The sequence below is a fragment of the Chironomus tepperi genome, unplaced genomic scaffold (assembly GCF_022539635.2).
Source record: "Chironomus tepperi strain 1889 unplaced genomic scaffold, CSIRO-AGI_Ctep_v1 contig_365, whole genome shotgun sequence".
In the NCBI taxonomy this organism is placed as follows: Eukaryota; Metazoa; Arthropoda; class Insecta; order Diptera; family Chironomidae; genus Chironomus; species Chironomus tepperi.
In genome coordinates, this window is record NW_027226487.1 from 10,818 (window position 1) to 32,161 (window position 21,344).

Consider the following 21,344-nt stretch of genomic DNA (forward strand, 5'->3'; position numbering starts at 1 on the left):
TTCAAATTTCTTTCTTTTATTTTTAACAGTTTTTAAAAATTCAAAATTTGAATCAGTTTTTCGTGGGGCGGCCAGAAGATTTTCGCAAATTATTCGCAGGTCACTTCTAAATTTGGCAATATTTTGGAGTCCTTTTGGACTTTTTTGAGTCTTAATATTAAAAGAACTAGTTAAATTACGTTAGAATCTTGCAAAAAAGTACAGAAAATAATTGAAAATCCGAAAAAAATATTTTCAGTCCTGAACTTGAACCCGGACTTTCAAAGGAAAAAACCCCCAAAGTCCCTCTCTAGCTACACCCCTGATGTGCCGCGAAAATGTGTTACAACTGAAAATAACGGTCACTTTCGAAATTACATATAGTCTGACGTGAAGTATGTCGAATCATCGATAACAAATTTCAACTGAATAACATTTTAGGATTTCCCCATTTATTGAGAATGTTTGTATTTTGAGTTCTCTTATCAAGTCTTAAAACATTCTAAACTCTCTTTTCAATATATTTAGTCGCTCATTGAAAGTCAAAATGAGCACAGTTACTTTAAAATTGATTTTAATTTTCATCTTAATAGTTTGTGATGTAAATGGTAAGGAATAAAAGATATAATTCACCTAAAGAGGTTCATTTACATCAGTGTGTGCCGCCAAAAACTTTTGGAAGTACCATGAACCGTATGGCGTGTGTAGTTTCAGTCATGGATTACCATCAAAGTGTGCCACTAAAAATAAAAGGCTTCCCACCACTAATCTACATATTTGAGCACTTAGCATGTACAAAGTATAAAAGTGACGTATTCAGTATGAGTGAAGTTCCAAGAAAAGTCAAACTTCCAAGACTTGTAGACCAGTGGTGGACAACCTTTCATTTTTCGTGACACATCTTGGTAGTGAGTATCGACTGGAACCGCATGTTGCATGTAGTTCATGGCATTTTCAAAAGTTTTTGGCGACATACTAGTGTGCCGCGGCACACAAGTTACCCAACACTGATGTAACTCTTTACACTTAAGAAAAAATTTTAAAATTTTTAATTTTTTTTAAATTTTTAAGTTTTTTAAATTTTTCATAAATTTTTAAATTTTTAAAATTTGTTTTACGTTCCAGCATTTACGTGGAACTTGCTGGAGGTACGTTTTAAATGTTTATGTTCCAAAAAATGATAATTTACTCTATTTCCTTATTATAAACATAAAATGACCTTCTTCATACATATTTGGTAAGTTACTAAATATCTCCTTTAAATTTAAATTTAATTAAATATTATTATAGATTAGAATGGACCTAAAAATTGTGGAAAAAGTTCAATGTTAACTTCAAAAATGTATTATGGTAAAGCAATATTTCCAGGAGAATATCCATGGTGAGTAAATTTATCTTACAAACAAGTATCCAAAAATGAATATAATTTCTCCGATTATAGCCATTTAAGTTCGATTAATTCAAAATTAATTCCGAAATTTAAAATCAATAAAAATTCAAAAAAATTAATTCAGTTAACTTGTATTAAATATAGAATTTCGAATTTCGAAATTTCAAATCTTAAATTTGGTATTTCGAACTATTAATTTCGAATTTCGAAATTTGTTTGCAACATGCTTATCTGAATTTTGAATTTTGAATTTTGAATTTTGAATTTTGAATTTTGAATTTTGAATTTTGAATTTTGAATTTTGAATTTTGAATTTTGAATTTTGAATTTTGAAATTTGAATTTCGAATTTTGAATTTCGTATTTCGAATTTCGAATTATTAGTTTCGAATTTCTAAATTGGTTTGTAACATGCTTGACTGAATTTTGGATTTCGAACTTTAAATTTCGTTTTTCGAATTTTGAACTTCGAGATATCGAATTTCGAGTTTCAATTTAAGGGTTTCTTACTTATTACTGTTGGAATGGGATTCAGTTTTCAGTGCAATAGTATTATGTATGGCACTTTGCCTTATAATCAGATAACGCCCGATAGCTCAATGGTAGGAGTATGCGACAAGAAATCGTTGGATGTAGGTTCGAATCCTACCGAGATCTTTTATTAAGAATTCTAATTTACCTGTTGAATCTATAATCAAAAGTCGGAATTCAAATTGTTTAATTCAGATTCACCCTCAAACTTGTGAACCCCTCTTACTATACCCCCAACCCACTCCCCCCTGAACTATAATAAATAATAAGCCTCTTAATATTTCATGAAAAAATCAGGCATGTAGCGATTATTCAATCAAAAGATAAACAATACAAGTGTGGTGGTACTCTGGTGTCTAATAACTTGGTCATAACAGCTGCTCATTGCATAATATCAAAATACTATTCACACAGCTTCAATTCAAGCGATATTCTTGTTGTTCTTGGTGTTAATGATCTATCAGATGATGATGAAATTGGAAAAGAAACTGTTCAAGTTGAGGACATATCCATGCATGATCATTGGTTTCCAAATAATCTAATATACGATGCCGATATAGCCATTATTAAGTTAAAAAGGAACATAACGTTCAATGAGTATATTCAGCCAGTTTGTATAGCTGTACCAAATTCAGAAGCAGCATCAAAAACGGAAGGAATTGTTGTTGGTTTTGGAAGAAGTGAAAATACTGATAGCTATGAAAATATAGCACGAGTAATTACATCTCCAATTTATAGCTATGAGATTTGTGTTAAAAGTGAAGATCACAGCCCGCGGATAAATCATCGAATGTTTTGCGGAGGTTATGCCAATGGAACTAGTGTATGTGAAGGTGACAGTGGAGGTGGATTTATTGTACAACATGATGGAATTTCTTATCTACGCGGAATTGTTTCATCTGCAATGCATGACGTATTAAGAGGATGTAATGTCACTTCATATGCAATGTATACTAATGTTTTAGAATTTTACAGCTGGATAACAACTGGAAAGAAATTAAATTTTGAGCCAATTGTTCCACCCACAACAACAACTGAAAAGTATGTATCAGAGTGTGGCTGTCTCAAAAACGACCGTAAATTTTTTTCAAAAAATTCAAATTTTTTTCGACCGTTAATTTTAATTTTCTTCGTAACGTAAATTTTTATTTTAAAATAAGTTGAGTTTGAAATGTTCGATTCGACAATCTAATCGGAATTGAGACGGCCACACTCTAGTTTGTATTTGAGCTGACTTCCTCGATAACTGTACTATTTTTTTCAATTTAGAATTCCCGAAGACCCAACATGTTATGATGACAAAGGTTTTGTTAGGGATTGCAGAATCAGTGAAATAAGTAATATTCTTTTAAATAATAGCCATTTATAGCTCATAGAGTAGTTTCAAACATTATATATCTTATATCATTCCCACCTAATTTACATATTATTTTTACATTTTAAATAGAATGCAAAGAATACGAAAGGCTTACACATTTCGGCCGTACATGTCAACATAATAACGTGGGACTGGTTGCAGGTTTGAACTAATTAAAGAATATATTAGAGTTTTCCAAAACTAGATGCGCATATCTGCGCATGTGATTGCGCAAGTTTACGCATCTAAATGCGCAAGTCTGCGCATCTGAATGCACATCTAAAACAACAAACAATGCAAGTCTGCTGCAGGTCTCCGCAAACCCTAGAATATGTCCTTTAAATTTAGCTCATAGTTGGCAAGACTTTGGTAGTTGAGACTCTAAAATTACAGAAGGACGCCTCCATTAAACTTCGTGGAATCCACAAAGACTGGAAATCTATTGAAGTTTGGACATCGGACTCTATTTTAGTCTGGACACCGGACTCCATTTATGTCTGGACACCGGACTCCGTTTTAGTCTGGACACCGGACTCCATTTTAGTCTGGACACCGGACTCCATTTTAGTCTGGACACCGGACTCCATTCTAGTCTGGACACCGGACTCCATTTTAGTCTGGACACCGGACTCTATTGAAGTTTAAACTCTGAATTCTAATCAAGTCTGGACACCAAACACAAGACTCCATTAAAGTCTGGACTCCGTACTCCAATGAAGGCGCTTCTTCTTTAGAGTCCTGCACCTAAGGCAGGAAGCATCTAAACCTGAAACACCTGCCAACTCTATTAATATATTGACATATGATTTTCAATTCTTACAGGTGGAATAAAAGCAAAAAAGTTTGAATTTCCTCATCATGCTCTTTTGGGCTACAAAAGTCGTGAAAGCGACGGCATTGACTGGTTACGCAGTGGCTCCTTAATATCACCAAACTTTGTTCTAACATGTAAAGCATAAGATTAACAATTATTTTCACATTATTAATTTCAATTTTCAAAATATTCAGCTACCCATGGAGTGAAATTCGACTTTATCAAGTATGTCAAATTGGGTATGAACAGCCGATCACAAGACGATGAGCATGTCTTTATTTATGGCATTGAAAAAACGTTTAGATATACAAATAGTTCAACTAGAATAGTTAAGCACGATATTGGACTTTTAAAGCTTAACGACACTGTACAGTTCAGCGAATATCTTTATCCAATTTGTCTACCAACAAGACAGCCTAAGGATTCGCAAGCAATTTTTACCGGTTTTGGAAGAACTGAGGATAATCGTTATTCAGATTCATTACTAAAAGTCGTACTCGACAGATATTCAATACCTAAATGTCAAGATAAATTAATACATAATATTGATGAAGAATCAATGATTTGCTATGGGAAACATTTTAAAGCTGCTGGTCCTTGCAAGGTATGTTATTAGAGCTTGAAGTCGACTCAGGTTTTATCGACTAAAGTAGACTCAAACTGATTCGACTTCGTGTGAAACTTGAGTCGAATTCGAGTTCTGTCTGTTGCTAATCCGATCAGCACATTTAGTGTTCAAACCGCGAACCGGAAACAACACACCATATCCACAAAGATACTGTTGCATTGTCGTATCAACGGTAAAACACGACCTGACCACACTGCGAATGTTGCTTTGACAACACCGCGACAGTTGTCCTGATAACACCGTGACAGTTGCCCTGACAACACCGCAACAGTTGTTCTGACAGACACCATGACAGTTGCCCTGACAGACACCATGACGGACCAAAAATTAAAAAATGTAGCTTGCCACATTGTGCTGCTCGGGCTAGATTATCCTTCACAATGCCCGATGCGGCAAATTTCAATTATTGCCCTAAAAATGGACGTCAGAGCAATTGCACGTCTTAACGTCACTTTAGCGATGCACTAGTGTCGAAAAATGAATGGTTGCTCACCACTGCGTTAATTATGACTACAATGAGCTGTTAGATCGAATTTTAAGATTAATATGAATATTAATGTGAACATTTTTTCGTCTCATTAAACAGGGCGACGGCGGTGGAGCTTTGCTACTTGGAAATGACAAGTTTTCAGCATGCACCTACAAAATAATTGGAATTAGTAGCTTTGGAGGTTTAAAATGTGAAGCTGTTGGCGTACCAAGTAAATATTAATTGAGCTTTATCTTAGGGGATGTTCATTAATTACGTAACGCTTAGTGTCCTAATAGCCAAATAATTTGCTTTCATATTGCAGAAAAGCGGTCTCTTTGTCTGTTAGGGGTGGGGTGGGGAGAGGGTAGAATTCAAAAAGTCGGCCATTGTGTTACGTAATAAGTGAACGGCCCCTTATTACATTAATTAAATTGTGTCTTTTTCAGGTGTTTATACAAATGTCTATTACTACCTAAATTGGATTGAAAGCATTGTTTGGAATTGATGAAGATTGAAAAATAAAGAAAAAATTTGTAATTTTTATAACGATCTTTTCAAATTCAAATTCAAAAATTCGAATTTTAATGATTTTCATGAATTTTTGTACTTTAACGGTTTTCTGAAATTCAAACTTTGAGAGTTTTCGAATTCAAAGATTAACGGTCAATAATTTTTTGAAAATAAAAATCTACTACCAATCATGCCTTGATGAGGAACGGGGAGGGGTTCGAATCCAATCTGTTATTACTCCCCTGCGGATTGCACCCAATTCTTAAATTGAAATTCAACACTTTTCCTATTAAAACTTACTTAATTTGCACCTATTTCCATCAGAAAACAAACAGTAAAGTTCAACAATCCCCACCAACAAAGAGTCTTAAAGTCACGAGCATTCTGTAAATATCTCAAATAATTTATTTTCAACAATACTCGCAACAACAATAACGATTGCAAATCTCGAGGAAGGAAAGGAATTTATTTCTTTTTTTCATCTCTTCTTCGCTTCTTCCTGCGTTTATTTGTTGCCTGCCGCTGATGCTTTTTGAAAATACTCGCGAGGGATGGTGGAAAATTCTGTTTTGGAATAAAATTGAAAGTGATTTTTACAGGTGATGATTTTGAGGAGATTAAGCGCTTTTATTTTTGGTATGGGGTTGAAAATTTTGAAATTTAACGAATTTTAAACATTTAAATTTTAACGGTTTTTGAGAATTTAAATTTTAGAGATTTTTAAAAATTCAAATTTTAACGGTTTTCAAAAATTCAAATTTGACGGTTTTCAAAATTTTAAATTTTGTCGATTTTTAAAAATTCAAATTTTAGTGTTTTTCAAAAATTTAAAATTCAACGGTTTTTAAAAAAACACAAAGTTCAACGGTTTTCAAAAATTCAAATTTTAACTGTCTTCTAAAATTCAAATTTTAACGATTTTTAAATATTCAAATTTTAACTGTCTTCTAAAATTCAAATTTTAACGATTTTCAAATACTCAAATTTTAACGGATTTTAAAAATTTAAATTTAAATTTTAAACCCAAACTGACGATCTCAGAACAACCCAGACTGCAACACATCAACCCCTAAAAGCTTCTTTCATTCCCCAAATAAACCCAAACACACGAAAAAAGTTTCACATTCAAATTTGTGTATGTCTGCTTATGTACATTAAAGCACCTTTTCTCTTTTGAATTTCTCCGTTTTCCTTTATCTCCCCCTCAAAAAAATTAACTTCCATGCTCACGAATTTCCAAAAAAATTATACATCAAAGGATCTTTATCGCATGGGATTTTTCCACTCACAACTTTTTTTACGTACGACCAAGATTTGCGGGTAAATGATGATGAAGATTATGAAAAATTTTTGGAGTCAATTCAAATTATTTTGTGCTTCCTTCCAACGGAACTAAGGATGGGCTTTTTTGTGAGCGGTTCAGTGAATTTTTTTTTCTTTTGAATAGATTTGAATGCTGAATCTTCATTAAAGGAATGATGAATGGGTGATGTTTGAGATTAAGAGATATTTGATTTTTGGATGTTACTTTTTTTTTTGGGAGAATTCGGAAAATGTGAAGGTTAAAGGATGGAATTTTTTGATAAACCTTTTAGTGCTGTGAGATTAATGACTTTTGATTTTGGGTGACTTTATGTTGCTTTCTAGAAATTCTAAGGAAATTAGCGATGGATTTAATAAGATTGAGGGGAACTTAAATTGGGATTGGAACTTGAAGTTTTCATCTCTTGACACATTGACTACCCACTGCATGTCTGGGAAGTGTTTCATGAATACATTCTAGGGCTGGGTAAGTGTATGTACATCTAGGTATGCACGTCTCTGGGTAGGTACGCATACAGTTAGGTACATATGCACATCTACCCAGGGATACATGCATATCCTTGGATTTACACCTATGCAGGGTCATACAAACCAGATAAACATCAGGGATAGGTGGTATGTACCTGGATGGGTATGTATACCACTAGATCATGTGTCTCTGGGTAGGTATACCTTGTTGTAGGTATAACTTTGGGAAGTGTATCTTCGATAGATGAATTTACTCAGAGTCATGCATATTTACCCGGAGGCATACATCCCAGGGCATATACCCAGGGGTACATAAACCTAAGCATTTTTTGCGGCACACCGTTTGGTAGTAAGCCTTAATCGAAGCAGCACACGGCATACGGCTCATGAAATTTCATACATTTTTGGGGGCACATAGGGCAACCTGCGTCCTTAGTTACTACTCTAGAGTTTATCTTGGGGGAAGGTGTGGTATACATACCTGCCTTGGGGTAACAATCACTGTGTAAGGTAAATGTAAGCTTATACCTTAGACATGGTTTAGATAGGAATAGGATAGGAATAGATGCAGTGAGAAGTCCATACAAACAAGTCCACAGATCCAGATTCCTAGCACCTCAATACCTCATCTCAGCATGGAAGTCAACCAATTTCAAATGAATAAATTCCCAACTATTCAAATTGCAAATCATTTACATCCTGAATAAGAAAAAAAAGAAAGCATAAAGTAAAGAAATACAATAAAGAAAAGGAACCGAATTGAATGGGAATACGTATGTGGAGGAAGCTGTAAAGGATCAATAAAGAAAAGAAAATGTAAAATTTAGAAATTTATTTTTATATCTTTTCACATCGTAGTCAATCCACTAAACCGACTTTTTATATCAGGTAACAAAAATAGACAAGCAATTCTTATTTTATATCCAAAAAGGATATAAGAATGGAAGTGATACCCAAGAGAGTCTGAATTTGTTTTATCCTAGAGGATATATGGTACGGAGCCATAATCCTATTATATTTTCCACATATTTTTAAGTCAATTAAATTTACACATTTTTGGCGCTTTTTTTAGAAATTGAAAATTTCAAATATTTTTTGACCGTTATTTTTTTCAAATTTTAATTGACCGTTATTTTTCAAATTTCTATTGACCGTTAATTTCAAATTTTTATTGATTGCTAATTTTTCAAATGTTTCTTGACCGTTATAATTGAATTTTCAAGTAACTGTTATTTTTCAAATTTTAAGTGGCCGTTATTTTTCAAATATATTTTGACCGTTATTTTTCAAATATTTACTAACCGTTATTTTCAAATTTGAGTAAATGCGCCTTCATCAATAAAATTGATCAAGCCTATCCAAATTTTACTATTTCAACATAATCATTTGAAATGGGTTATGGGGCAACCTATGAGGCTGATTAACATAAATTATTCAAATTGTGCGTAACGAAATTATGCAATTGGGAGAAATTTTTTTTCAATAGAAAATTATGCAGAAAAATCATCAATTTAAATGTAACTTTATTGAATTTTTATGAGGATGTGGCCTGGATATCAATTGATGGACATTAAATATCAAATTATATTTTAATTAAATTTAATTATTTGGAAACATTTTTTTTTTCTCACAATTAATTATTAAGTACTACATGCTGTTTTTTATTGGAATCAAAAATCAAATTAAAGTTTTGTGCTGTTTTGTGGGGCACTCAACAGAATCCTATTTGGTATGTTTTATTGATGTCATTTTGTTCACAGTTTCAATCAGAGTTGGCAATCGGCTGTCTTCGGTCATTTTTTATCTCCAACAATCGGCACCGATGGCAGGTGCCAACCAGAGTTGCAAAACAGGCACCTAAGACAGACAAAAACCGTACAAATTTTTGGTAATTTGTATGGTTTTTCTTACCTTAAAACCATACAAATTATCAAGAATTTGTACGGTTTTTGTCGGCACCTGTTTAGCAACTCTGATTTAATTTTTCAAATCAGAAATAAAGTCGGGTTCCACAAAAACCAAGCATTGCATGACTAGAGCAACACAAAGGCATCCAAATCCAATTGAGTCGATACCTAATCGTATGTCACTAAACTTCTTTTCCTAACTCAATCACTCCTACACACTGCCATTTAATGGCATTTTATTAATAACTTGTTTCTTTTGTGTCCATTCCTCGACATGATGGTTCTCCTTTATAATTCTAAAAAGCACATAAGTCAGCACAACGATCAACGTTACAGTTACTGTAATTCCAATTGGATTGTAATACACTTTTGGTTCCTTATTTCGTTCTTGTCCAGTCGTCACTAAAGGTTCAATAGTTGTGGTTATGAAGTCTGTTGTTGATGTCAATTCAACTGTTGTGGTCGATGGGTTAATGCAGTATTGTGATGCATTCTGGTCGGATAATGAGTAATTTGTGTTTACCGAGAAGTTCAGCATACATGCACAAATGGCAGTTGACATTTCTCTAAGTTCTATACATCTTGAATTCACAGGACAGTCTTCAGATCCTGAAGGTTCATTTGATGGCTTACATTCTATATAAAAATTGTCTAATCCACAATTTACACTACAGATCCAGCAGATAAGAGTTAATAACAACAACATTTATTGACTTAGTTCCAGTTCTTCTTATTTCAAATTGATTACTGACCGCCTCATTGATTAATAAAAAAATCATCAAAAAAGTCCACGTAAATCACCAAGCAATCTCAAAAACTCTCTCAAGAGCTTAATATTCATTCATTATCTACAAAATAATTAGCCGTCCACAAAAACCAATTTAAATTCTCATTTACTCAACAATTGGCTTCTTTATCTTTCATTGTGTATGTATGTGCGACATTGGATGCGAGAGCTTTAAATGAACATTTTTCTGTGTCTTCTTCTCTTAGTTTAGTCGCCTTATCGCTCTTGAACAATTCATTCACATTACCGTCGCTTTAAGGCAGAGAATTTTAAAGTAAGCATAATAACATTTACGGGAACTTTATCAGATTTTTAGTTGGATTGTTGCATTTTTTTGGAGTTGTTTGTAGGGTTTGGATGGGATTTTGATAGTTTATAAAACCTAGGGTTTGTAAAGTGCAAAAGGAATGATATGGTTTTCAAGAGAAGTAGCCAGTGTGCCCCCAACCCTGGGACACCTTAAGACACCTTACTCGTAACCCCAAGACGCCGTAACTTGTAACCCCAAGGCGCTGAAAATCGTAACCCCAAGGCGCCGTAACTCGTAACCCCAAGGCGCCGTAACTCGTAACCCCAAGGCGCTTTAGCCCGTAACCCCAAGGCGTCCTAACTCGTAACGCCAAGGCACCGTAACTCGTAACCACAAAACGCATTAATTCGTAACCCCAAGGCACCGTAGCTCATAAACCCCAAGGTGCCGTAACTCGTTACCCCTAGGCATCATAACACGTAACCCCAAGGCGCCATAACACGTAACCCCATGGCGCCATAACTCGTTACCCCAAAGCACCATAACTCGTAACCTCAAGGCGTTGTAGCCTGTAATCTCAAGGCGCTGAAACACTCGCCAGGGATTTTTATTCTAAAATAGTGGTGGACATCCTGTGTGCGTCCGGCTTAGAGCCTAACTTGGCAACCATATCCAATCCTAAGCTAATACAATACTGACCCCATGTCAGATTACTCATTTTAGTGCCTTTTTTGAAGATTTTCTAATAAAATTTGATTTTCTTTTAGAAATTCTTGAATTTATTTAATTTTTATCCCTAACAATTTTCTCAAAACTACTCTAAAGGATTAAAAACTCCCCTAAAGGACTCAAAGCAATCACAAACTCCATAACTAACCCAACAAAAATGGATAAGTGGAGTGGAAAGACAGCAATTGTGACGGGTGGATCATCAGGAATTGGTGCAGCAGTAGCATACGAATTGGTATGCAATGGCATGACCGTAATCAACTTGGATAAAAACATAGATGAGACGACAGTTGTAGAACTGAACAATAAGATGTCGACTAAAGGTGGAAAGTTGTATGCAAACAAATGTGACATATCTGATATGAAGTCCCTCAAGGAGACATTCAAATGGATTGAAGAGACATTCTCGTCTGTAAATGTTCTCATAAATTGTGCTGGTCTTGGACATCATCTATCCGTATTAAGTGACAGAGATGATGCAACCGACAAGATAAATGACACAATTGATGTTAATTTTAAGGGATGCGTTCATGTTACACGTGAAGCTGTGAGATTAATTAAAAAAACTGAAGATTATGGAATGATTATTAATGTTGCATCCGTTTTTGGACACTACATTCCATTTCCAATTGTTGGGAATGTTTATGCTGCAACCAAATTTGCTGTTCGTGCATTTTCTGAGATTATCCGACAGGAATTAATTATTAGCGGATGTGATAAAATTAAAATATCCAATGTTAGTCCAGGAACTGTGAAGACAAATGTGAGAAAAATGTTGGCAGTGCTCATTAACATTTAATTAACTTAATTTTTTTCCATGTTTCAGGTGCGAGTGACAGGTGGGTGGGAAAATACAGAAGAATTTTACAAGAATCGACCGTACTTGGAACCAAAGGAAATCGGAAGTGCTGTTTTATACTTGCTGAGCACGCCTAATAATGTTAATGTCACTGAACTCACTATTCGTTCTATTGGAGAGAAGTTTTGAATAAAGAGAACTTTATATGAGCAAATGAGGCAGTTATTGATCGTTATTCAAGGCGTGGTCACGTGGAACTCACAAAATTCCCAAAATATGACGTGATTTTTGAAATCTTTATGGATATCCGTATTACAGTTTAGGATTAACTAAGGACAATGGTGGGCAATATTTTCTTTCGCGACATAACTTTTAGGTAAGCCCTGACTAAGACCGAACACGGCACACGGTTTATGTCATTTCCACTCATTGCTTTGACACACAGGCTACGCACCACTGGCTTAGTTATATCCAAGGAGATGTCAAAAATCATGTCCGGAAGTGCCGAAATTATTTTTGCAATAGTTTGGAATTTTATGAAGTTTCCATGCCTTGTCTTCAACATCACACATGCTAAGAGGTCAACTAAATAATTCTAAGTCAATTTTGAAATGATCTGAATTATCAGCTGTGTTTTGATTCTAATATTGGCCCCCATTTCACTCTTTCAAAAAAAAAATCATTATAGTTTCAAAACATTGTTATCAGCAACAAATTTTTAATGCCTTAAACACTTAATCTCACATGTTTTGACTGGCTTATCTCTTTTTTGTGAATTAAATTTAGGGATGGTGTCTTCAATTTGGGAATTGATGAGAAATTAGGAAATGAGACAGTGGATATTAATCTATGATTTGTGACACACTACTATAATATACCTAGGTTCTTTCTGGGTATGTTAACTTCTTACTTCCTCACTTCCTTAGTTGTAGTGCACGAGAGCCCATTGCCGAGCATAGGAAAAATTTAAAGAGAGCTCTATCCTTCGAAACCTTCTGCCAGTTCGGAATATTACGGACTCTAACGTCCTTATGTTTACTTCTATGGATGTCAAATCACAGGATCATACTCAAAAAGGGTTTTGGATTCCTGATGTTTACTAAAGGTTCCTCTCAAGTCATCGTTCAACGACGGTAATCTTCAATATAGTCATGACTTCAGTCTATATAACGCGATAGTCTTAATTAGAACCAAAAGATCCAAACCACTACGAATAGAATCCTAAGAACTAAACATACAACTAGTCACCCTAAAACAGTTTGTTCCCTATACGTTACGATCCATAATATGTATACCAACCCTAACATAAACATTAGTGTCAGCATCAAAGCATTATCGCAAGTCACTGTCTTATCTCATTTTGACGCGTAGTAAATAAGATTGTCTATAAATAGAAATGGACAATTGTTAAGAACAGACTTTTGAAAATGTCATTAACATTTATTGACTATTTTGATCAAAATTTACCCAAAATTTAATGCCAACAAAAATTCAAAACACAAAATCCCTTAAAGTTCATTATCACTCAATCGCAATGTTCTATTGTATAATCTCATTAAATGCTTACTCGTGCCCAAAATAGGAATCATTCAAATTAACTTATCTCTAACAAAATTGACAAGTAATGGCTTATCAGGTTGTATAACTGCAGCTTTTGAACTAACGGTGATGTCAGATGGTGTCGATGGAGATGCCTCAATTCTATATTCTCTCAAAATCTTCACAAGCATTGTCTTCATTTGGACATAGGCGAATCTTTCACCGATGCAGATTCTGCTGCCGGCTCCAAAACCTGGAAATGATTATTTAGTAACATTAAAGCCATGCCTAGTTAGGGACAGTTCACTTATTACGTAATTTTTTGACCCATCCTACACCCTCTAGTACAGAACAGTACCATGTGACCCACCCCTAACAGCGATACGTAATAAGTGAACAGTACCTTGGACATACTCACCAATAAATGAGCACTGCTGGAAATTCTGCTTATTCTCCGGTCCAAATCGATCAGGATCAAATTTCATTGGATCAGGATGGAATTTCTCGTCACGATGTAGTGGAAATGCTGGCATATACAGCTGCATCTTATACGGAATTCTAAAACTCGAATACGGTTCAAGTGAATATCCATTTGGGTCTGTACATTCACGGTCTATCCATGGTACAACTGGATATAATCGAATAGCTTCAAGTAGCACTTGAAATAGAAATGGAGTTTCATTCATGATTCCATCGTATGTGATTTCACCGTTGTGATTCTTGAGCATTTCTTTAATTTCAGCACGAACTCGTTCTTGAATGTGAGGATTTCTAACTAGCTCGTAGATTGCGTATGATGATGATGAGCTTGATGTTTCAAAGCCAGCTGGAATGGAGAGATTTTCAATGCATTTTAATAAGGGTGGGGGTAGGGGTAGTACTTGGAGAGGTGGGGGAGGGGTAGTGTGGCGAGGGGTGCGTAGTAAGGCGAGGGGTGGGGAGTAAGGCGAGGGGTGGTTAGCATGGCAAGGGGTGGATAGTATGGCGAGGGGTCGAGTAGTACTCACCAATAAAAAAGACAGCAGCCTGAGCATAGAGCACATCATCATGTATAGGCTTGCCATCAACATCACGAAGGTCCATTTTCTTCAATTCATTCAAAATGTCAATCAAGTCATGTCGGATCTCGCCAGTCTTTTCCCTGTCCTCCATAACATGTCTGACATTGTTTCGAATGAAATCAGAACTTTCATCGTCAAACCGCTTATAGCCAAGATATGGGACAATTTCGGGTCGTGTTGCTTGCAAGAATCTTCCCAATCCACTTTTAAAGCTGAATGTATAGAGTCGCCGACCGACTTGTCTGAAATCACTATCAGGATTCTCCAATGTATTTGCTTTCAATCCGTATGCAGCTGATGCAATAACATCGGTTGTGTACATCGCTGCCATTTCTCGCACATTCAATTCAATTTTATCACTTTTTTCAGGAATCCTTTTATCAATGTAGTTTATTAAATCGGAACTTAGTGTATCCATAATATAAAACATTTTCTTCAGCTTTCCGCTCGAGAAAAATGGCGTTACTTTTTCACGTAAATTCTTCCACAGTGGATTTTTCAGGTAGATTAAATTGTATTTTCCCAATGGATCAGCGTCGTCTAAAGGTGATAAAGAAAAATAAATGAAAATGGGAGAGAAAATTTATGTGATTTTTATACAGCTTTAATGCAGTAAGATACAGGATGTGTTTGTTTGTCAATAGAGTAGGAGATAGAAAGTATACAATTGTAAATATTTAGATGCGGTAGAAAGTGTTGTTGAAAATTGAATGGGATGTACTGTATGTCCATGATATTTAGATTGAAAATAGTTTAATTTAAATTAATTATTAAATTGGTAAAAATACGTATGTAAAATTACATGTCGTAGTAAAATACGTACGTAAAATTACGTGACGTAGTAAAAATACGTACGTAAAATTACATGACGTAGTAAAATACGTACGTAAAATTGACTGACGTATTAAAAATACGTACGTAAAATTACATGACGTAGTAAAAATTACACAACGTAGTAATATTACGTACGTAAAATAACAAAACGAAGTTTTATACGTACGTAAAATTACATAACCTATAAAAAAATACGTACGTAAAATTACATGACGTAGTAAAAATACGTACGTAAAATCGACTGACGTATTAAAAATACGTACGTAAAATTGACTGACGTATTAAAAATACGTACGTAAAATTGACTGACGTATTAAAAATACGTACGTAAAATTATGTAAGGTAGTAAAAATACGTACGTAAAGTTACACAACCTCAGTTTTCTATCACGTACGTAAAATTCAAAGCTTCAAGCCTTTACTTTCTAATTTCCAAAAATATTTCCCATGAGTCATTGAACCTCAATAGCCCAAAATAAATACTCACATGAAGCTGTCACTCGATTACTAAAGCTATTAAAATCTTTAATCATAATTCTCTTAATCAGCTCTGGATCTTTAATCACTAATGCAGGTCGTTGAAAAATAAAAAATCCAAAAAATGGAACATCTTTAACTTCTGGTCGTGAATATAGTCTCTGAACATTCTCAAAGAATCCACACTTTTTCAGCAGTGAGTCACTCAAGCCACCAAGTAGAATGTTGGTCTGCACATATGGAATATTGTGACGTTTAAAGTAGGTCTGCTGCCAAAAGAACCACAGTGCGATTAATAAGAAGATTAATGCTATTAAAAGCAAGACACCCATCGTCGTGGAATGTCGATTTTAGACTGAATAATGGAAATGAGCTTGCGATTGATTAATCATGAGACTGTTTACTTAATTGAGAATTAATGAGAGAATTGTGAGATTTAAGTTCTATTTTATGAGTTGTTTATTGATAGAATTTCAAGGGTGAGACACTTTTGAATTATTTAAATTCATGAATACTCACAAGTGGAATTGATTTATCAATAAGTCGACGTCAAGACAGTGCAATGCTGGATATGGACTGGGTTTGGACCAACCCTGGCTTTAATTCTCATTATTCGTCAGTTAAGCATCGTCTGTTATCCGAGAAGTTAGCATGAAAGGTTAAATCATTGATGGACAGCCTTTTTTGTGCCACGGCACACTTTAGCCAAGTGTTATCCAAACTTTTGTGCTATGACACTACTTGGTGCTAAGCCACAATTGAAAATTCTCACGTAATGCCAAAAAATTTATGTCATTGCCAAAAAATTTCGACGACACACAGTTTGAACAACACTGACTTGACCCAAGAAAAATGTTTACGTCACAATAGTATATCTTAGCACATCTGTGTGACGTGGTACATTTGCGTTTCGTGACACATCAGTGTGTGGAAGCATATAGATGTGTCGTAGCACATCAGTGTGTCGTGGCACATCAGTGTGTCGTGGCACATCAGTGTGTCGTGGCACATCAGTGTATCGTAGCACATCAGTGTGTCATAGCACATCAGTGTGTTGTAATACATCAGTGTGTCGTGCCCACCATTGAATAAAATTCAGGTCATCGATGTCTCTTATCGAATATAGACTTTGACTACCATTTGATGCATATGCTGTTGATTTTTAGATGCCGCGGCACACAGGTTGCTCATCACTGAAATAAATTCACGACATCGATGTCTTTTATTGCCAGAAATTTTGAGTGTCATTATATACACATGCTGTTAGCATTCACAAGCCTAAAGCTAATGACTAATACCAACATAACAACACTAAACGCGAGACACAACCAATTATAAAATAATCTCCATCCATACCTTAATTACATCACTTCTATCATTGCCAAAATCAGATGCAATCGTGTGTCAACCCATCTTGTCGCTTAAAAATCGTTCAATTGACCTTAATAATCTTTAATCAATTTTGATAGTTCTATCGACATGAACTCAACTACTAAAATTCGATACTAATTCAATAATCATTGAACTGAATCTCATTAATTTATTTTGTCACATAATAATGCAACATGATACAAAATAATTTAACTTTTTTCGATGTTGTTGTTGTTGTTGATCTGTGACATGTCAACAGACATTCGAGAGCACTTCCACCCTTTTCGATAAGTGCTGTATCAAATTTTCAATCTAAAATTAATTAACATTAAAATGATTTTGTCAATTTATGCTTCAAATATTTTAACAAAAAAGCTCATTCATCAAACCGGGATAGCAGTCTTTGCTGAGCATCAATATACAAGATTCTCAATGACATCAAAAAAAATACTCATCATTCTCGTGTCAAAAGAGGTGTTGTATTTTTGGATTGAATGAAAATGTTTCATCAGCAGCAGCAAAATAACACCGTGATAAGCACGTTAGAGTTAAATGTTGCTTGTTTTTTTACGTTGGGTTTGTGTGTTTTTTTTTCATGAGGTTTTGACTAGGAATTTGGCGTTTTTAAGAAGTCTAATGCTCTGAATATTGATTTTAGTCGATTTTTCCATACAAAATCTAAGTCAACATCTTCCTTTGGAATTATCTTAATAAGGATCTACTTTAATTTAGAATAAAGTGCTTAAATATACATTCTTACAGATCAATTGCAATCCATAGTTGACTTAGATGTCGCCTGAAGCTAGTTCCATCGCTGGTAGTCGCTTGTCAATTTACAGTACCAAGGATAATGCTATCTAAATCAACAGCTTCTTTCCATGAGCTCTTTAATCGGCCATATGATCACTTACCATATATAACTTGCTTAATTCTTACTTCACTGGTCGTTCAGATCAATTATGTTCCATGGCCTCCTGCAGATGCCTCTATGTCTCTGTTAACAATTGCCTTCCATGAATTCTTTGGTCATCTTCGTAATCTTTTGCCATTATAGCATAAGTAGTCGCTTAAGATGCATGCACGCATGGTGCTTAATCACATGTTCCAATTATGCTATTACGAAATAGAATATTAAAAGATAAACATGACAAACTGCATGGTGTGCAGTTTTCCGTAGTTGTATAAGCTCTAGGGTTTATTAGTCTAGTCAGTCATTGTATAGACATTGTGCATAACCATCTACATCACAGCTGACCGTATAGATTAAGTGTGATCTATGGACTCCCTCAGTTGGTGCCCGTGACTGGCTCAATCGCTTGATACCGCTTGCCAATTATTAATTCTAAGTTTGATACTATCTCTATCAACAGCTTCTTTCTAATACAAGTCCCAAAATGTCAGTTACATCCAAAATCTTGACTAAATCTCCTCATTATTCATACAACTTCCAAAAAAGCTCATCTTCCCCATCTGACGAAGAATAAACACACAATGAATAATTCTTTTGTATTCAAGAAGCCAAGGAAAAAAAGCACGAGATCAAAAATGTTTTTGACAAAAAAAAAAGAAGTGACTACAGTCATTTGGAGCAGTTCTTACTGCTTGTTAAAAGCTTTCATCATGCAAACTCAAAATGTTAAATTAAAATTAAATCTTCATATCTTTCTACATTCACAAATTCCTTTTTCATCTCCCATAACACTGAAATTATGAAAGATGAAGATGTGGATGCATTTGAGTGCATGCAATGACTTGATTTTCATGAATGTATGCTCACGTTGAATTAAAATTGAAAGAATTTTTTTTAATATCGTAAAATTTTATTCACAATGAAAAATAAAGAGAAATGAACGAGTTGAATTGGAAGTCATCAAAAAATTTTGATCATCGCTTTTTATTTTTGCTCATGAAATTATAGGAACGGATATGTGAAGTAGAACAAGATTTAATTTGCAAGAAGAGTCATTAAAATCAATTTTCAAGCTCTTTGACTTTTTGAGTGCATTCTTCAGCAGGTTGATCTATTTTTAAGGGTTATTGCAGGTTATGTTAACAAAGAATGTACAAATTGATAGAGCCTTAGTCATTCTGTTGGAATAATGATCCCGGCAACTAGGCGATAACTGGACCGATCAAAGTACGTGACGTGTGAAGGTAACAAATTCTCATTGCCCCTTAGCACACTAAAGCTAAGGTATGTCATGACACGAAAAGGGTTGTCCACCATTGCACTATTGTGTTATGATACAATCTCAAAAGTGACTAAGGCTAGGGTTCAAATGTGCTACAAATAGAGTTTTCAATCTCATGATTGAATTCTGAGTCTGTCAGCACAGTTTTGAATATTTCCAACATGGCGACGGGTAGCTCGATTTTGATTAGTTTCGTTAAGTAATTGCCATTTGGTTCTAAGTATATCCGTGCCATCGTTGTAGTGGCAATATTTCAATATGTGCCGATTTAGCAAGTCAATCTTGTTATTCAGTAATGCCAGAGAAAATGTCATTGTTATGACTGAAATACATGTTTTGCAAACTATATGAACGAGCTACCGAGTCCGCTGAAAGGCTTTATATTGTAACCTAAGCTTCACGCAAAGGAATATGGTTACAGTAAGTAAGTTAGTAATATGCACTGTAATGAGAAGAAGGTTTAACTAAGCATTGTGCAACGCTCTCTATCAGCCCCAAGTAGCTCAGTATATAAGGAACTTGACAATTAACGCAGAGAACATGGGTTCGATTCCTGCTCAAGCTATGTTTTGAGTGTGAACTTTTATACTTTAGAACTTTACTTAGTAGTAGTCCCTTATTAGTTCCTTAGTAGTAGTCGAAGTATTATTAGTATTAGTAGTAGTAGTAAGGTTCAAGACTAATAACTTAGTAGCATTTGTAGTAAGGTTCTAAGCAATTCCTATACAAAACACTCAGCATCAAGCTTCATCTTCACAAAGAATTTCAAATATCCTCGAATTTCTCAATCACAAACTTTTCATTCAATTCTTCTTCCTATTTACTATAAACTCTCGCTTATCCACCAATGGATTTTCATAGAAAAAATTAAATTTCATGCTTGAGGGCCTAGAATTGATGGACTACTTGGAATTTTCGAGTGAAAAAATATTTCAAGTTAATCATGACTTACAGAATCAATAGAAAGAATTTTTGATTATTAAGAAAAACAGCTGAATCTCATCTAATCATCTATTCATGGCACAATGATAAGCCAATCCTTTTCATTATACACAAAATATGTATCCTTATATCCAATCTCTATTTAAATTTTTTTTTGATATAAAAAGAACTGCTTTTTTTTGCTATTACTCAACCGCAGTCGCTTGACGTAAGATATTGTAAATCATCAGAGACATGTACGCAGTGCAATTAGATAAGGCGCGATACTTTGTAGATAAAAATGCGCAAAAAAAATCATTGCTATCTTTGTTTGATGTTTGTGCAGACGAATTATGCAAGTTTGTGTCATTACTTCTTGCTGTAATTACAATTAGTGATAAGAACTACATTGTTGATTAGGAAGTGGATGTTTCATGGATAAATTGTGATTCATAAGGTGATGCGACTTTGTTTGCTGACATCAATGCTGATGTTGATAAAATAGGGGAGGGCAACCTTATTTTTCACGGCACACCTTACTACCAAGGTGTATCTATGCAAAGGTCTCAACCAAAATCGCACACGGGATACGGTTCATGGAATTTTCCTAAAATGCTGGACTGTACACTAGTGTGCCGCAGCACATAGGTTGCCCACCACTGTAAAAGAGTGAAGATAGTTGATGGGAAGTCACACGTATCTGTAGCTTACATTTGGAATGAACATGGCATGAACTACAGTAATCCCATTTACAGATTGAATGCTTTACTTCCTTTGTATTCTTGGAGATTGTCAATTAAAGACACATCAACAGGAGCAATAAATGCAAGCAACACAACTGAGTCATAATCATTGATGACAAGACTAGAACTTTAAAGCACAGCGACCGAGTGTCACAATGTTGCGAAGCGCATTATTATTTGATCGTCAGTGTGATGTACTTCATGTCATGCCGTTAATAGGGCGACGTAGTGGTGCTCTTGTGAACACGATGTGCTGTTCGAGAA

The 21,344-nt window shown here is 34.8% G+C and overlaps 3 protein-coding genes across 4 annotated transcripts; 2 read left to right on the forward strand and 1 right to left on the reverse strand.

Moving 5' to 3' along the window:
• The first annotated feature begins 512 nt into the window (after positions 1-512).
• Positions 513-5,716, forward strand: LOC139095578 (transmembrane protease serine 9-like). Of its 2 annotated transcripts, XM_070646963.1 has the most exons (10): positions 513-587; positions 1,105-1,127; positions 1,275-1,360; positions 2,197-2,940; positions 3,169-3,236; positions 3,347-3,418; positions 4,079-4,204; positions 4,265-4,674; positions 5,285-5,399; positions 5,617-5,716. In XM_070646963.1, exons 1-10 carry the CDS (start codon positions 527-529, stop codon positions 5,673-5,675), a joined length of 1,764 nt encoding a protein of 587 aa, XP_070503064.1. In that variant the 5' UTR covers positions 513-526; the 3' UTR covers positions 5,676-5,716. The 2 variants fall into 2 exon arrangements, with proteins under 2 accessions (XP_070503064.1, XP_070503065.1); XM_070646964.1 differs by lacking the exons at positions 513-587; positions 1,105-1,127 and adding an exon at positions 1,160-1,216 and having other exon boundaries at positions 1,270-1,360.
• A 4,660-nt stretch (positions 5,717-10,376) lies between these two features.
• LOC139095580 (farnesol dehydrogenase-like) lies at positions 10,377-12,157 on the forward strand. Its single transcript, XM_070646966.1, has 3 exons — positions 10,377-10,439; positions 11,241-11,907; positions 11,971-12,157. The coding sequence occupies exons 2-3, from the start codon at positions 11,302-11,304 to the stop codon at positions 12,130-12,132; spliced, it is 768 nt and encodes a 255-aa protein (XP_070503067.1). The 5' UTR covers positions 10,377-10,439; positions 11,241-11,301; the 3' UTR covers positions 12,133-12,157.
• Positions 12,158-13,347: 1,190 nt separating this feature from the next.
• On the reverse strand, positions 13,348-16,196 carry LOC139095579 (probable cytochrome P450 6g2). The gene is made up of 4 exons (XM_070646965.1): positions 15,864-16,196; positions 14,490-15,083; positions 13,901-14,308; positions 13,348-13,735 (listed from the first exon to the last, which is right to left on the reverse strand). Exons 1-4 carry the CDS (start codon positions 16,183-16,185, stop codon positions 13,533-13,535), a joined length of 1,527 nt encoding a protein of 508 aa, XP_070503066.1. The 5' UTR covers positions 16,186-16,196; the 3' UTR covers positions 13,348-13,532.
• Between the last annotated feature and the right edge of the window lie 5,148 nt (positions 16,197-21,344).

What these genes read in the sequence shown, in the direction of transcription:
- LOC139095578 (XM_070646963.1), top strand. Translation starts at nt 527, where the DNA reads ATGAGCACAGTTACTTTAAAATTGATTTTAATTTTCATCTTAATAGTT. An exon ending in TTTCCAGGAGAATATCCATG is followed by an intron (nt 1,361 to 2,196) that starts GTGAGTAAATTT and finishes TGAAAAAATCAG; the next exon opens with GCATGTAGCGATTATTCAAT. An exon ending in TAACGTGGGACTGGTTGCAG is followed by an intron (nt 3,419 to 4,078) that starts GTTTGAACTAAT and finishes CAATTCTTACAG; the next exon opens with GTGGAATAAAAGCAAAAAAG.
- LOC139095580 (XM_070646966.1), top strand. Translation starts at nt 11,302, where the DNA reads ATGGATAAGTGGAGTGGAAAGACAGCAATTGTGACGGGTGGATCATCA. An exon ending in CAGGAACTGTGAAGACAAAT is followed by an intron (nt 11,908 to 11,970) that starts GTGAGAAAAATG and finishes TCCATGTTTCAG; the next exon opens with GTGCGAGTGACAGGTGGGTG.
- LOC139095579 (XM_070646965.1), bottom strand. Translation starts at nt 16,185, where the DNA reads ATGGGTGTCTTGCTTTTAATAGCATTAATCTTCTTATTAATCGCACTG. An exon ending in GGCTGCTGTCTTTTTTATTG is followed by an intron (nt 14,309 to 14,489) that starts GTGAGTACTACT and finishes TCTCCATTCCAG; the next exon opens with CTGGCTTTGAAACATCAAGC. An exon ending in CCAGCAGTGCTCATTTATTG is followed by an intron (nt 13,736 to 13,900) that starts GTGAGTATGTCC and finishes AATCATTTCCAG; the next exon opens with GTTTTGGAGCCGGCAGCAGA.